This window comes from Artibeus jamaicensis, unplaced genomic scaffold, assembly GCF_021234435.1.
Source record: "Artibeus jamaicensis isolate MK-2021 breed Jamaican fruit bat unplaced genomic scaffold, CSHL_Jam_final contig_233, whole genome shotgun sequence".
NCBI lineage: Eukaryota > Metazoa > Chordata > Mammalia > Chiroptera > Phyllostomidae > Artibeus > Artibeus jamaicensis.
The window spans coordinates 47806939-47825118 of record NW_026521486.1 but is presented as its reverse complement, the minus strand read 5'-3'; the positions used below and the strand labels follow the sequence as shown (position 1 = coordinate 47825118).

At 38.0% G+C, this 18180-nt stretch overlaps 1 protein-coding gene across 1 annotated transcript; it reads left to right on the top strand.

Annotated features, from left to right (window-relative positions):
* Window positions 1-7606: 7606 nt before the first annotated feature.
* Window positions 7607-8548, top strand: LOC119041483 (olfactory receptor 8S1). Its single transcript, XM_037134802.2, has one exon. It carries the CDS (start codon window positions 7631-7633, stop codon window positions 8546-8548), a length of 918 nt encoding a protein of 305 aa, XP_036990697.2. The 5' UTR covers window positions 7607-7630.
* The last annotated feature ends 9632 nt before the right edge of the window (window positions 8549-18180 follow it).

The window sequence follows — 18180 nt, the reverse complement described above, 5'->3', positions numbered from 1 at the left end:
GAAGACTTTAGGTCGATACTCTCCTGTTTTTGAAAAACTAATCTGAAGCAAATAGGGTAAAAGTTAAGATTGTTAAGTATGCATGGTATAGTGGAGAGTTTTCATATTTTCAAGTCTTTGTGTAGGTTTGAAAAATTACATAATAAAACCACTTTTTAAAATAAATGACAAGAAACATTAGAAAATGGTGTTTTATGAATCTTAGTGTTGTAGAGCAAGTTTACACTGATTTCAGAGATCATTGGCAAACCATAGAGATGCTTCAGAAGAGTGGGTGATGCGGAAATGATTGCCAGGTAATACAATTATTACTTTACTGTACTTGGTGTGAAGAAATGAGAAAAATTAAGACAGAAGTTATAAGGGTATATGGGACTGGGAAGTGTTTTTAGAAAAAAATATGACACACACACAAGTAGAAAAAATAGTTTGAATGTGCTAAGTGTTAAATGCAAAAGACAAATGGAGAAGGAAAATTGAATACCAACTAGAGAAATAAGTTTGAAGGAGCTAGGTCCCAGAGGAAGTGGGATGGAATAATATCTAAAGCAGAGGTGGAGGTACTAGTCTTGGATTGAGAAGGGACATCCCGGTACTGTACTAGCTCAGGTTGCCATAACAGAAGACCAGAGACTGAGTGGTGAAGGTGGGCAGAAAGCAACTTCTCTGGTCTCTTCTTATAAGGGCACTAATCCCATCATGAGGGCCCCACCCTCATGACCTCATGTAAACTCTGTTATCTCCTAAAGGTCACATTTCCAAATACCATCGCATGGAGGGTAAATTTGTTCCATCATATAAATGTGTGTGTTTGCTGGGGGTAGGGGGAGAACACGATTTAGTCCATGGTATGTGCCAAACTGAAAGAGGGAGCAAAAACAGTTGTTTGTGTACAGAGATATCTGGTCACAGGCAGGAAGATAGGTAAAAATGTTAGTATATATTGGTTATAAAAATGCATATGGTGAACTGTCCAAGCTCTGAATCTGTATCAAAAGAAAGGACAGATAGCGAGGTAAGGGAAGCCATGAGAACTCCGGTGCACTATGGGGAAGACAGTCTAAATCAGGAAGGAAAGAAACGCACCACATGGGCAGACACTGTTGCTCACCTATTTCATTGTCACTGTACCCTTTCACTTACTAATAACTCTGATTTAGTTTACATACCTGGCACAAGGAGATAATTCTCTATTGTCTAAACTATTCATGAAATTCTACCGTTCTTCACCAGATACTCAGTGTCCCAGTCTTACTTGCAGCTAATGGTATCCGTGAGATACAGAGTTAGCCAGTGAGTCTGCAGGGAGCCCTCTGCTGGAATAGTCTTTGCTCCCCTCTCTAATTTGGACAGATGTATGTGAATGTGATGTGAGGTGCTACAGGAGCCTTGATGAGACTGTGAGAGGAAGGGCAAAAAATTATAATCACATCAAACCAATACTTGATTTATTGTGAAAATGCTAAAACAAACTCAAAATCTCATACCTCCCCATACTTACTTGTAAGTACAAGTAAACATCCTTATGGGTTAAACTATGGCTATTTAGGTTTTCTGTTATTTTCATCCAAATGCACCCTCATTAATATGAAATGCAAACAAAAGGAAGAAACCAGTCTAGGAGAAAAAAAAACTAAACGATTTCAAATTATTTGCATATGCTTCCTTTGGTAGAAATATATAATATGAACATTTCTTTAAAAAGTGTTGGGAGGAAAGGGAAAATGATAAAAATTGAGACTAGAGAGAAATGCAGACAAAATAGGACTGAAAACCAAATAAGGACTGAAAAAAAGCAGTATTATTATATATATAAATTAGCAATACCTAGTAAAAATAGAATAAGCATGAACTAAAATAATATTATCAGGGACTTTCGTATCTGGTAACTACTGGTAACTACTAAATAGGTAATTTGGACCAACACACATTTCAAAAACAAAAAGCTTAACAGCATATTTCTTTTCTCTTTATTTTTATTATTCACACTTTTATAGATGTCCCCATTCCCCCCCTTTTGTCCACTTTCACCCAGCCTCCTCCACCATCACCACACTGTGATCTGTGTCCATGGGTCTGTCCGTGGGTCATGCGCATATGGTCTTTGGCTAATCCCTACACCTTCTTCCATCCAGTCCTCCCCCTCCACCGTCCCCCTGATAGCTCTCAGTCTGTTCCATGTATCCACACCCCCATTTTTATTTTGTCAGTTTGTTTTGTTCATTAGATTCTATATATAAGTGAGATCATATGGCATTTATCTTTCTCTGACTGACTTAATTCACTTAGCATAATAATCTCTGGTCCATACATTGAACAGCGTATTTTTAAGATCTGCTCTGAAGATATTTGGAAGCTAAGAAAGCAGTGAAGAATTATGGAGCCATCATCACAAAAAAAAAAATCCAGAGTAGCAAGCTCAGTATTTGGGGGTCTCTTTTCCCCCCAAATTGCCCCATTCATTGGGGCATCTTTAAGAGGTGATTGAGAATATGAAAAGCTATTTTGACAGTTTCCTCAAGTTAATGAGAAAAAAGGATTTCAAGGGCCATCAAGGGGTGGATTGGAACCTCAAAGGGCAACAGCCTGAAGTAGAGCTGGACTGGTGGCAGGCTGGCTTTGTAGGGGCTGGAACTCACCTTCATCTCAGCCCTGCAATTAATGAGCCATATCCACAGGATGCTCATGGGACCGCGGATGCCCATGGCTGTCTGACAAAAGACTGGGAATTTTCTCTGGAGGAGGAGACTACAATCCAGAATCTTGAGTAATTTCCATTATTTTACCATAATATCCTATTCCTAATAAGAAAAACTAAACAAGAATATGGGGAAACAAAAACTAGAGAGAGTAGAAACAGATCCAGACACACTACTTTAAAGTTTAAACTATTTATGGAGATTTAGGATAAAACTGAGAATTTTGGCATAATATTTCTGGAAACTATTTAAAAATTTAAGTGAAAATTCTAGACATAAAAATCAATGGCTCAAATTAAGATCTTAATGTATAAATTTAAAGGAGATTAGACAGTGTTGAGAGTGTACTAGTGACATATAAGATAGATAAGAAGATATGTACAGCAAGACACAGAAAGAATAAAGCAAAGAAAGGCAATATGATATAAATAATGTATGGAATGCAGACAACATATATGCATGTGGAGTTCAAAGAAGAGAGAAAGAATGAATAGTAGATGAGAGAAATGGGGCAATATGTAAGATAATGGATGAAAATTTTCCAAATTAAAAAATGCATCAACTACAAATGCTAGAAGTCCTATAAATAAATCCTAAGTGTGATAAATAAAAAGAAAGTCACATTTCCATATTATAATAAAATTACTAATCTAAAAGAGAAAATATTAATAGTGGCAAGAAAAAAAAAGACAAATTAACTTTAGAGACATACAATTAGACCAGTGATTTTCAACATTTTTCATCTCTTGGCACACATAAACTAATTACTAAAATTGTGCAGCACACCAAAAAATGTTATTTTTTGCCAGTCCAGGAAAAAAGGTATAATTTTGATTCATGCACACTAGATGGCTATTATTGTGTTAGCTGTTGTCATTTTTTTATATGACCATCTAAGAGAAAAGAGGTCAGTGCCCCTGACTACATAGTCAGGTATTGCATGTTTAAAAATTCTTGCAGCACACTGGCTGAAAATCGCTGAATTAGACTGACAGCTCGCTTCAAGAGAAACATTAGACAAACGAGGAAACAGAGAACAAGGAAATATTATCTTCAAAGTACTGAATAAAAAATATCTCCCCATTATGATTCTATGTCCAGTAAAACATCCTTTAAGAAAGAAGGTAAAATAAATACATCACTACAACACTTGTATTACAGGAAAAATTGATTTCTCCAAGGAGAAGAAAAATGCACACAGATGGAAGTTCTTATTTCCTTTTGAGCTTTTCTGTTATTTTATGGAGCCCTTAGGAGGACTATCCTGCTTCACTTATACTTCTTAACATTGTCTAATTTGTGTTAAAGTCACCCATTGAAATCTAGCTTCAGCTATTGAATTTGCAATTCTAGATGTAGAAAAAAATTAACAAAAGAGGTCAAATATGGAGGTAAATCTAAATTACCATTGACCTGATACTGTTATCTACAATCATAATTATCTTTATTATATATAACAATTAAATACATGACAACATTAGCAAAATGATGTAATAGTAAGCTGTGAGTCAGTTTCAGTAGAAATTCCCCGCGGGATCTTCCAGTACCCATTGTTAGCTGAATCCAACATATGCTGAGCTTTCCAGCAGTGAGGATGCACCCAGACATCCCCTGGGGCTTTCAGGTCATACCTTGTCATCCCATTGGACACCTTAACCCACAAGCCCTTCTGAATGGCTAGACCTGAACCTCCTTTGTTAGGAAGTTTCTCTGAACATTATATTAATAGTCACAGAGAGAAATTTGTGAACAAATCATTGCGTAATTATGCTAGAGGAAGTATGGAAGAAGTTGCTTTATTACTTATTAGGAATTTGACAGTTTTGAGCTTTTCTTCTCTGTTCTTTTATGGAGCCCTTAGGAGAGAACAAAAATGCTGTCAAAGTTTAGGGGAGATTTCTGAAGTCCTTATTTGCAGAGGTTTTTGAGTACCGAGCTTACATATTTCTCTTTAAGCACAAAAAGTCTTAAATGCAAAAAGTGGTGTCAGTCCACGTGATTGAACTGTTGTGGTACCTTTTCTGTCTTGCAAATTTCTCCTGGGCTCAGAGGCACGCCCACCAGCTGAGAAAAGCGGGATGCACCCTGTAACCAGGAAAAGATGGAAACACGGTGATGTTTTCCTGCTGTTCTCTGATGGTTTTCTCTGCTCCTCTGTTCCAGGTAGGATATTTTTACCCTCAATTCCCACCACTTTTGTCTTTCCTCATCAGGCACTTCTGTTCCCCTTGAGTCCTCTTGCCTTATCTTTATTTTCCTGACTGGAAGGAGGAGAACATTTCTCTCTGACATAATATTTGTTTCCATTACCTAAAATGTTTTGTTTTGTTTCTTTCCTTAAAACTACTTCTCTTCCTCCTTTTGGGAAAATTATACACTTAGATTTGGGGTGAAGAAAAGAGAATCTAATGATTCTTCAGCACCTCAATTGTCTTCAGCACTCTATGTTAGTCAGTTAAGTACTCACACCTGCCCAAAGTAATGATTCTTAGTCTTCATTTTACATGTGGAACAATCCAGACAAGTCTCTTTCCTCTATCTTGCTATATTCCTTGTTTCAGGTGCTGAAAGCCCACATTATAGCAGAAACCCGGAGGTTTAAGGAGGCTGGTACCAGCAAGCTCGCTGTAAGAGGTGGAAGCAGAGCAGGGCATCAGTGATAGACTTTGGGCACCTTGTGACTCAAAAATAAGCCTCTTTGAGCACTCTAAACATACAGGGTCCAGAAACAAATGATATCTTTAGTTATAGGTATCCCTCATGATGGTGTACCCTGAGGTATGTGTAAGTTCAGAACTGGGCATGAGATACAGCACTGAGGCAAGCCCATCCACTTGATGAACATTTTCTCCAGTGCCCTTTCTGCATCTGGTTTCGGGTGAGTCCAGGCTGTCCAGATCCCTTGCTGGTTCCCAATCGGATCTGTTCTCTCTGAGTAGTAAAGCCCTAGACTGTTCTCTTGAGTCTCATTCATTCACTTACTCATTCACACATTCCTTTTTGTTTTTAAATGACACTGTTTGAGCAACTCCTTCAAGCCGGTTACCATCCGTAGGTTCTTTTGTAAGTCTCATTCTAAAATGAGCTCCTCTCAGGCAGCTTTTCTTTGGAAATGATCTAGTCTGCTCCCCCCACCTGATTGTAACAATCACTGAAAACATGTAGTGGCAGCATTCTCAGAGCTATTTCCATTCCAAATTTGGACTCACTAGTCTGAATAAAGAAAGCATTGAGAATAGTAAAATTGTAGCACCAGGTGAAAGTGATGATTTTATTTATTTCTGTGACCCCTCAAATATCTAATATAGTACAACTTCACCTGTGAGGGAGGCCGTCTCCTGACAGGATACGATTTCCAGATCTGTCTTATGCAAGATTTTTATGCTTTGGAGTTTATCTCCAGGAGAGAAAATTTCCCCGAAGTTTAAGGAATTTCTCATGCTATAGTGGAGCTCTGTTTGGAGGTGAGTGAAACAGAAGGGAACTTTCTTTTTGCTGCCCTCTAAAATTATAACAGGTGGTTCTCTGTCTGTGTTTCATGGTTTGATTTCTTGCTTTTTCAGCATCTCCTGCCACTGATGTACAATTCTCTAGATGTACTATTCTCTGGCTGAATCCAGGTCAATGTAGCTATAGCTAGAGTGCTGAATAAAATGAAAAAAAAGTAATAATAAGACAAAATGAAATCCCCACATGACTGGAAGTATTTAGGTTTTTAGAAATAATTTGTACAATTTACCCATTTATTTTCCTCTTTTAGAAATCAAGGAAGAGCTCTACATCAGCAGGAATTTTTAAACTCTGCCTTAAAACCAAATTCTCACACTGACATTCAAACTTACTCATCTTCTGGGCCGTGGGATTTCAAAAGGTCTTTCGTTTATTCTGGTAGTTGTTGCTCAATGAGGTGAGAATTACAAGTAATGTGTACTTGATTCCTGAGTATAGCTTTAATTTTGTGTATTATTCGGATAAACCATGGCAGAGAAATTATGTTTTTTGAGAAACTGAATGTGCTGGTCTTGTAGTCTGGACCCGAGATAGAGGGCAGGACGTGAAGGTTAAGACGGTGTTGTTCATAGTGTTGACGGGTTATCTGGTGCCCATGGTTGGAATCTGGGTTGTCGGTTCAGGCCGGGGGGTGGGGGGAAGATCAGGTTTTAGAAAGCTGGTAGGCAGTCTATATTTACAAATGGCATGAAGGCACAGACAAGAGCTAAATGTGAAGCCATCACACAGGCTGGGCATGGAGACGATGACCAGAGTGTGTTTCCATGCCTGTCCACTGTTGCTGGTGATAAACTACATGGCATCTGGGATAGCTCTGTGCTGCTCGTTCTTTAATTCACTCCTTTCTGCTCGCTTGGTGAGGCAATTCAGCCACAAACCTCTAGTCATTGTCCACTCATGATCTCATTTAAATACACAGTGAAAAACAAAAGCCGTTGGATGAGAAGTGCTTCCTTTCTCCACCGAATCTACTGACTTCATGCATGTTGGATGGATGGAGTAAACACACTCTCCCCGAAGGCCACCCATGCTTTGCTTCTGCTCTGAAAACCCACTGCTCTCAGAGACACCATTTCTGCAGTTTTATCTTATTCCTCCTGGAATTTCTTTCTTTCTACTGGATTATTATGAATAGTTTATAAAATCAGTATTAGACATAAGAAGAGGCTTCAGCCCTGATCTGTGTGGCTCAGTTGGTTGGGCATTGTCCTGTAAAGTGAAAGGTCATGGGTCAGGGCACAGACCTGGTCTGTGGGTTCTGTCTGTCCACAGACATCTATGAGAGGCAGCTGATCAATGTTTCTCTGTCACATTAATGTTTCTCTCCCTCTCTCTAAAAATAAAGAAATAAAATCTTAAAAAAAAGAAGAAGAGGCTTCACCCAATTTACTTCTGACATTCCGAGGACCATATTGAAGGCAATGAGGAACCACAGTGTTTTCTCTGAGTTCATTCTCTTGGGACTATCTTCTGACCCCCAGATCCAAGCTCTGCTCTTTGTGCTCTTCCTTGGCATTTACCTCCTGACCCTGATGGGGAACCTGCTGCTGCTGCTGCTGATCAGGGTTGATTCGCATCTTCACATCCCCATGTACTTTTTCCTGGGACATCTGTCCTTCCTGGATCTCTGCCACTCCTCTGTCACCGTGCCCAAGCTGATGGAGAACCTCCTGTCTGAGGAGAAAACTATCTCAGTGGAGGGCTGCCTGGCTCAGGTGTTCTTTGTGTTTGCCACGGGGGGCACTGAATCCTGCCTACTCGCTGTGATGGCCTATGACCGCTACGTTGCCATTAGCTCTCCCCTGCTCTATGGCCAGGTGATGAACAGACAGCGGTGTGTGGGGCTGGCTTGGGGCTCATGGGGCTTGGCTTTTCTGGATGCTCTCACCAATATTATTGTAGCGCTCAGTTTAGACTTCTGTGAGGCTCACAATATCCACCACTTCTGCTGCGAGCTGTCCTCTCTCTACCCTTTGTCCTGCTCTGATGTGACAGCAAGCTTTATTGCCTTGCTCTGCTCTAGCATCCTGCATTTCTTCGGAAATTTTCTCCTGATCGTTTTCTCCTATGTTCGGATTTTGTCCACTATCCTGAGCATCAGCTCTACTACAGGTAGAGGCAAGGCCTTCTCCACCTGCTCCTCCCACCTCATGGCAGTGGGCTTCTTTTACGGCTCAGGATTTCTCCGCTATCTCATGCCAAATTCAGAATCCACTCGAGAGTTAATCTTCTCCTTGCAGTACAGTGTGATTACCCCCATGCTGAATCCTCTCATCTATAGCCTGAAGAACAAGGAGGTGAAGGCAGCTCTGAAAAGGATGTTGAGAAAATGTTCCTAGTGCTTCAAATAATAGACTCTGGCATCAGAATGATGAGGAACCTGGGTAGAACTGCAATGAACAGTGTGCCTGCATATTGAGAATTCTCTGATGTTAGGATCTGCAATTTACCTTACAGATTTTTTCCCTCTCTTCTTCTTCTTCCTTCCTCTCTCTCTTCCTCCCTCCCTCCCTCCCTCCCTCCCTCCCTCCCTCCCTTCTTTCCCCTCACTTGAGGCATTGATAGGTTACTTCCTGTACTCTACCGGACCAGAGATTGGACCTGAAACCTTTTGGTGTACAGGATGATGGCTCCAACCTATTGAGCTTCGTGGCCAGGGCCTTAGAGCTTTCCTAAAAATACTTACGCAGAGGTGGAGTTAATTCTCTTGGAATGATATCAGTTCAGTCCTAGAAGGTGGGTGGATGAACCTCTTTCTTGTCTAGCATTTTTTCTTATAAAAATATTTAATTTATTACACACAGTATGGTAGAAATTATTATTACTCAGTCTGTCTTTACCATCCTTCTAATAACTAAACTGTACTTGCTCTATATGGTTCCATAGAGACTGTTAATCATGGTGTCTCCAAGTCCTCCCCCTCCCCTGCTCTCTATTCACCCATTCTTCCTGGCACAGTGGCTGGAACAGGAATGGGTCCATGGTCAATGTCAGGCCACTCTGTAAGGAATTTCAGTCTTGAGGAGTGATTCAGAGACACAGAGGTCTTTGCAGTACTGACGGCCTATCCCAGTGGCCCTGCTTATAACATCACCAGCATTATCCCAGATTCTGTCTTTTCAAGGCAGATTTATAAACATGAATTCTAATAAGAATGCATGAGTAGATATTTGCATCATGTCAGGGACTAAGCTCAGCACTTTACATACATTATCCTGTTTAAATATCACAGGTGTTTTAGGTAAATTCTTTAGTTATTCTTATTTTAAGAAGAAGAACTGACTCTTAAGAGGTAACTGGTGGGGATGGAAATTAGATCCAAATGGAGCAGACTTACCCCTAAGTCTATTTTCTTTACTACCTTGACAAACTGACTCTCCCCTTGATGTTGTGGGCTATGCTTGACCCAGTTCATGAATTTCCTTTTTAATGCTGTATTACTGTTGTTGTAATTTACTTTACTTAATTTACTTTGCTTAAGTAAGTAAAAATTAGATTCTGTCGTTTACAAGGAAAAGACCTAAAAGACATATATTGGTGCCACCATGGAATTGCAGGTAGAGACATCCAAGGGCAGTGGGGATATTTGGAATCATTTGTTGGACCGATGCATGTCAAATAGAGACCACAAATAATGCGTTTGTTTATCCTGCTTCAAACCATTTACCTAATGGCCAAAAATCCCCAGCCCGTCTCTAGGAATTAAAGGTTTAGGTAAAATTGTAGGGGGTTGGGGAATTTTGTATTTTTAAAAAAAAAAAAAAAGAGAAGGTAGGGAATGTAAAAAAGTTGATAAAAGAAACAAATTCATTTAAATAAAAAAACATACGGGGGGTAAGAAAATTGGGGGGGGGGGGGGGACAACTGTACTTGAACAATGATAAAAAATTTTTAAATTAATTATTTCTCTTTGCAATTACCTTTTGGTTTCTCCTTATTTACAAACTGTCAGCTGTCACCACCCAGCAGCAGAGAATATAAACTCAAAGAGATCAAAGACATTTTTTGTGACCTTGCTACATTTTTAAGAAAATTAAAATAATTTCAAACATGCTTGTTGTATAATAAGTAAATTATCAATGTGTAAATAAATTATGGGCAAAGAAATGAGAGTATATCTAGAATGGAGTCCCACCAGGGGGACCTCACTGACAAAGCAGTTTGAAGTCACTATATGAGTAGAATAGTCTCCCACGTGAATGCATTTATCTTTCTTCTCCATGAGGCTGGTCCATGGTCCATGGATGCAGTGTAGCCATGGCTGGGCAAGATGGTGCTTATGCAAGGGTTTAACAAGATCTTCACGCTTGGAGGCCATTCTCCTGTTGTCACTGGTGAAATTTATTTTGATAAAGGTCATACACAGCTTCTGTTAGATGTATACCAGATTTGTTCCAGTTTTTGTTTCTATAGTGAATTAAAAATTTGATTACATTTACTATGTGGGAATGCTGTGGTCCTGTGTGTGCTGATCCTGTATCTGCCAGCTAGTTCAGCAAAGCTGAACTACCTTCCTGGTTCTAGTACCTTGTTTATAGATAGTATGGGATTTTTACATTGTTTTGGTTATCTCATCTTAAATAACAGGAAACAACTTATTTTTCTATGCAATTTTTAAATACATTTCATAAATTAAAGTGGATTTAGTGGCCAGGACCCCAGTACAAACATCTTTTATATTCTAATGAGAAAAGCTTCTCATGTTTGAGCATTAAGGATGGTATTTGTTCTGGTTTTGATCAATAACTTTGAGTTAGTAAATGAGTTCCCTTCTACTCATATTTTTCTAAGAATTGGTGTAAATTTTTGTCAAATATATTTTCTATTTCAGTTGATTACCAGGGCATGTCTGTCACATAATAATTATGCAATAAATACCTGTTGAATAAAAAATAATTTATTGAAATAGTCATGTGACTTTTATTATTTGATTTTTAAAATCATCGATTGTATCAGTAGGTGTTCTGGTGTTGAAGAGTTGTTACATTCCTGAAATCACCCCACCTAGATAGAGCAGTGAAAACAAAATTAACTTTCATCAGTATTTAATTTAAGAGTTTCCTATTTATAAGTGAGATAGTATAATTTTTTCTTGCATTCATTTGGTCTTTTCTTTTTAACAGTCTTAATGAAATTATGTTTCACACATCACAAAGTTCACCTTTTCAATCTGTCCAGTGCTGTGGTCTCCAGCACATTCACAGGGTTGTGTGACCATCACCACAACTCAGTCTCAAAACACTTCATCTCATACCTGTGCATCGTCGCACTCCAAACCCTCCCCCACACAACCACTAGTCTATTTTTTGCTCATATAGAGTTGCCTGCTTTAGACATCTGATCCTGGTATCAATAGTACACTTTCTTTCATCCTTGTATATTCTTAAAATATTTTCTTTAAAAAGGGGTTATCATCTCCTTGAAGATTTTATAAAACTCATTTCTAAAATTTTGAGGACTTCTTGTGTTTTTGTTGCTGTGGAGGAAAAATTTTGATTGCCAACTTAATTCCTTTAATGATTAGTGGTATATTTGGTTTGATATTTGTTCATGAAACAGTTTTAGTAATTTGTAACTTTTGCCTATTATTCATTTAATGTATTAAACTTCATTGATATTTTGTTACTTATAATATTCTAATATTTGTTCAATGTTTTTCAGCATTGATTTAATTTCAAGCATACAGCAAAGCTGAAAGAATTCTGCAGTAAATATCCATATAGTCACGTCTAAATTTTACTATTAACATTTGGTCCATCAACTACCTGTCCATCTATCCATTCACCAGTTACCTTTTTTAATGCATTTCAAAAAAGTTACATCAGTACACTTCACCGTAAATACTTCAGCATGCATATCATTAACTAGTGTTAAAAATTTAACAATAGCATCTTCACCTTACTTTTGTGGTAAAATTTACATGCTTAAAAACTAACAGTATCATTCAGTGAATTTTGATAAATGTAAATTGCTATGTAACTCAAATGGCTATTCAGATACAGAACATTACCACTACCCAAGCAAACTATTTGGGTTGACCAAAAAGTTCATTTGGTTTTTTTGGGTTGATAGCTCTAGTAGTACTTAGTTGTCTTTAACTTTACCCAAAATGATTTTGTTAGACTGCGTTGTGACAGCTGTCATAACAGCATGCATTAAAAGAACTTATCAAAATTGGTGAATTTTTGTATAGCCATTTTAATTTTGAAGATGGAAGAAAATACACAACATTTTCAGCATATTATGCTTTGTTATTTTGAGAAAGGTGAAAACATAACTGAAACAGAAAAATATTTGTGCAGTGTGTGGAGAGAGTGCTGTGACTGATTGAATGTTTCAAAAGTGGTTAGTCAAGTTTCATGCCAGACATTTCTCTCTGGATGATGCTCCATGCTTGGGTAGACCAGTTGAACTTGACAGTGATCAAATTGAGATATTAACTGAGAATTCATCATGTTTTTGAGATTCATTTGTGTCATGACATATATCAATAATTTGTCTCATTTATTGTTAAATAATATATCATTGCATGAATGTATCTCCATTTCTTTATCCATTCTATCAGGCTGTTTCCAGTTTGGCACTATTATGAATGAAGCTACAATGGACATCCTTATAAAAAGCCTTTTTGTGCATACTTATTTTCATTTCTTTTAGGGAATACCTGGTATTGAAATTATTGGGTCGGTCATAAGTGTGTATTAGTTTTATAAGAAACTGCCAGATATTTCTCCAAAGGGGTCATATCATTCTACAGTTCCACCAACCTCAGTGTTTGCAAATTCTGGCTGCTCTATATCTCACCAACATTTGGTTTGGTCAGCCTTTTCAATTTTTTTCCATTTTTGTGAATGTCTAGTGAAATATCCATGTCATTTTAGTTGGCATTTCCCTAATAACTAATGATCTTAAATACTATTTCAAACATTTAGTAGTCACGCATACTTTTTTAAATAAAGTATTTGTTCAAGACTTTTGCTCATTTTTAAATAGAATATTTTAAAATAAGTAGTATGATACTCAATGGGCAAAAACTACAAGTGTTGCCCTTATGATGGAGAACTAGACAAGAATGTCTGCTTTCACCTCTCTTATTCAACATAGTACTGGAAGTCCTAGCCACAGCAATCAGACAAGAAGAAATAAGGAGCATCAAATTAGAAAGGAAAAAGAGAAACTGTCTTTATTTGCAGATGACTTGATACTGTACATAGAGAACCACAAAGATTCTACCAAGAAACTACTAGAACTGATAAATGAATTCAACAAAGTAGCAGGATACAAAATTAATGTCCAGAAGTCAGTTGCATTTTTATATGCCAAGAATGAACTAAAAAAAGGGAAATTAAGAAAACAGTCCCATTCACAATTGCTTCAAAAAGAATAAAATACCTAGGAAAAAACATAACTAAGGATATAAAAAACCTGTACGTGGAAAATTTTAAGACACTGAAGAAAGAAATTGAAGAAGATACAAATAAGTGGAAGCACATACCATGTTCATGGATAGGAAGAATTAACATTATTAAAATGTCCATACTACCCCAAGCAATCTATAGATTCAATGCTATTCCTATTAAAATTCCAATGACTTATTTCACAGAACTAGAACAAATATTTCAAAAATCAATATGGAACCACAAAAGGCCCCGTGTAGCAACAGCAATCCTGAGAGAGAAGAACAAGGCTGAAGGACTCAAGCTAATAGCAAAGTATACTATAAGGCCACAGTAATCAAAACAGCATGGTATTGGCATAAAAACAGACACATAGATCAATGGAACCTTACAGAGAGCCCAGAAATAAACCCACGCCTTGCTTCCTCTGTCAGATATTAATTTGACAGAGGACACAAGCACATACAATGAGCTAAAGATAGTTTATACAATAAATGGTGTTGGGAAAATTGGGCAGATAGGCACAGGAAAATGAAACTAGACTATCTTCTTATACCATACATAAGAATAAATTCAAAATGGATAAAAGACTTAAATGTTAGACCCAAAGCCCTAAAAATCTTAGAAGAAAACATAGGCAGTGAAATCTCAGACATTGCTTCTAGCAATATTTTATTGGATATATCTCCCCAGGTAAGGGAAACAAGAAAGAAAAATAAACAAATGGGACTACATCAAGCTAAAATGTATTTGTACAGCAAAGGAAATCATCAACAAAATAAAAAGACAACCTACAGAATACGAGAACATATTCACCAATACATCTGATACATCCAAAATTTATAAAGTACTTACAAAACTCAACACTAAAAAAAACAAACAGCTTAATTAGAACATGGGAAAAGGACCTGAACAGACACTTCTCCAAAGAGGACATATATATGAAAAGATGCTCAATATCACTAATCACCAGAGAAATAAAAATTAAAACCACAATGAGATACCATCTCACACCTGTCAAAATAGCTGTCATCAATAAATCAACAACCAAGTGCTGGTGAAAACACGGAGGAAGGGAAACTCTTTTGCACTGTTGGTGGGAATGCAGATTCCTGCAGCCACTGTGGAAAGCAGTATGGAGATACCTCAAAAAATTAAGTATGAATCTGCCTTTTGATCTGGTGATCCCACTTCTGGGAACATATTTGAAGGAACTCAAAACACTAATTCAAAAGAACATAAGCTCCCCTATGTTCATTGCAGCATTGTTTATGACCACCAAGATATGGAAGCAGCCCAAGTGCCCATCAATAGATGAGTGGATGAAACAACTATGGGGCACTTACACAATGGAATACTACTAAATTGTAAAAAAAAAAGAAGCAAGTTTTACCCTTTGTGACAGAATAGACTTGAAGAACATTATGCTAAGTGAAATAAGCCACTCAGAGAAAGACAAATACCATATGATTTCACTTGTATGTGGAATCTAATGAACAAACTGAACTAACAAGCAAAATAGAGGCAGACTCATAGCAGGCTGACAGCTAAGAGGGGAGGGGAGGGAGTAGAGGGATGAAGCAAAAAGGAAAAAGATCTCATAGATGGACAACAGTGTGGTGATTGCTGTTGGGAGAGAGGTATAAAGTGACTAAATGGTAATGGGAAAAAATTACAATAAAAGATTAAAATTTTAAATTAAAAATTAAAAATAAAACCAAAAAATAAGCAGTATGAGTTTTTATATATCTTGGTATCAGTCATTGTCAAGTCTGTTTTATAAATACTTTCTCTCATTTTGTGGCTTTTCTTCATATACTCTTTTTAAAATTTTTATTTCTATATTTCCTTCACCAGGTTGGGGATGTTTTTCTTCATTATTTTTTCAAATAAGTTTTCAATTTATTGTTCTTCCTTAAAGAATCTTAAAAGCAGCAAGAGAAAAGCAGATAGTCACTTACAAAGGAGTTCCCATAAGACTATCAGCTGATTCCTCAAAAGAAACCCTGCAGACCAGAAGGGATTGGCAAGAAATATTGAAAGTCATGAAAAGCAGGGACCTAGAGCCAAGATTGCTCTACCCAACAAAGCTATCATTTAGAATTGAGGGGCAGATAAAGAGCTTCCCAGACATGAAAAAACTAAAGGAGTTCATCACCATCAAATCATTATTATACGAAATGTTAAAGGAACTTATTTAAGAAAAAGAAGATCAAAACTATAAACAATAGAATGGCAAAAAATACATATCTATCAACAAAACTAACTAAAATCTAAACTAACTTGAATCTAAAAAACAAACTCAGCAAACAAGAACAGAGACAGAATGATGGATACAGAGAGTGTTTTGATGGCTGCCAGATGGGATGGGTGTGTGGGAAATAGGTGAAGTGGTGAGGGGATTAGGAAGTACAAATAGGTAGTTACAGAATAGACATGGGGATGTAAAGTACAGTATATGAAATGGAGTAGCTTAAGAATTTATACATATGACCCATGGACATCAACAACAGTGGGAGGATTGCCTGAAGGAGTGGGGAGCTGGGTGGGTGGGGGCAAAGGGGGAAAAATCAGGACTACTGTAATAGCATAATCAATAGAATATATGTATTTTCAAGATTTTATTTATTTATTTTTAGAGAGAAGGAATAGAGAGAGAGAGAGAGAGAGAGAGAAACATCAATGTGTGGCTGCCTCTCACATGGTCCCACTGGGGACCTGGACCACAATCCAGGCATGTGCCCTGACTGGGAATCGAACCAGTGACCCCTTAGTTTGCAGATCACGCTTAATCCACTGAGCTACACCAGCCAGGCTCAATAGAATATATTTTTATAAAGAATTTGTATGCAGGACCCATGGACATGAACTAAGGGGTGGGTTGCTAGAGGGAATGGGGGTACTGGGTAGAGGGGGGCAAGGGGGAAATCAGGACAACTGTAATAGCATGATCAATAAAATATACTTAAAAAACAGTAAAAAATAAAGTTCTTCCACTTGTCTATGAAATTTTTTCTACATAAATGTTATACAGTTTATAAGAAAAATGACAGTTTGAGATTACACCACTTCCAGGCTGTCCTAATGTAACATAATGTTTCACAAGTGCTGTTTTGACCCAGTCTTGATGTGATGACTAAAACTCTCAATTCCCCTTCGCTGGCAATATGTCAACCCCACAGCCTGGCTACTTTCTTTATCAGGTTCTAACACTCCTGGGTTACAATGTACACATACCCAATTGCCAGAGGTCCCAGATACCTACACCCAGGGACAGCCTCTTCTACCTTAGACCTGCAGAATTAATTAAAATACCCAACCTCCAGGAAGCCTGTGAAACCTAGCTGAATTCATTCTAGCTAACTCCGTTCTGCTGGGCATACTTAAGTGCCTCCTGTAGTTCCAGCTGTACTGCTACCCTGTCCTTGGGTGCAGCTCCCTGCTTGTCCCTGCTTGACAGCTTTCTCTGGCTTGGAGCTGTAAGTAACAAGAGAGTTCTGCCTTTCATCTGTCTGTCTTTGAGTTGTGTTCCACAATCAAAAAAATCTTTAAATCTTATAAAACATCTGGTCTTACCCTGATTACAACACCAGCTGTCATAGGCAGCTGCCTGTGCTCGGTCCACTATTTGCATTGATCCAAATTATTTCTGCCAAGCAATGCCCACTGCCAACAGCTTGCCTTTGAATAGTGCCTCACAAGTTTTACACCATATGTCCACATTTTTACTTTATTTAGCTCTCACAGCTGCTTTTCAGGAAAAGAGGAATGACATTAATACCAATTTGATGGGTGAGGTTAAATAAGGCTCTGATCCATCACCCAGAGGCACAGACAGAACTAAAAAACCAACTCCTTTAGTACTTACTTTAGTGCTTTTTCTAGCATACCTTTGTCCCACTATTTAATTCAGTGGTCTTTTAATTATAATTTTCCTGCTTAAAGAGTGCACAAGAAACTATTATGAGAAACATCTTGTAAGGTTTCTCCTTCCCTCGCTCTCAATATTAAGGACAGTAGGAGTTAAGTGGAAGCCACAGGACTTCTTAAGCCTTGACACCACCACCATGCATTGCCACGTGTGATTTCAGGGACCCTCAGAGCTCTGGCACTTTTGGAAAGATAGCCCCTCTAGCCTTAACTCAGTCCACAACAGGATTGAAAGAAGATCCACAGAGCTCAGCACACTTCTAGTGAGATCATTCTACCACACACACCTCATCTACTCAAACCCAACTGACCTTTACACCTGACCCCACTACTGAGAAGCTGACAGAGAGACCAGTCGCAAGAAGGCTATGATTAGAACTGATTATCCACCTCCCCGAGAGTACTAATTCCAGCATGACCTATATCTCTGCTTACAACACTCACCAGAAGAATCCCTGGCCTCCAGATCATCCTTCATCATAAAGATTTTTACCCTATTATAGTCCTCTACATTGCCTAATTAGAATCAAACTCTAACCCTCAAAACAACTTCTAACTCCTTCCACTGAGACCTATGGAACTCAGGGTCTGCCATTAATACAATCCCCTTGCTAAAGACTGAATGTTTGTGTTCCCACACCCCT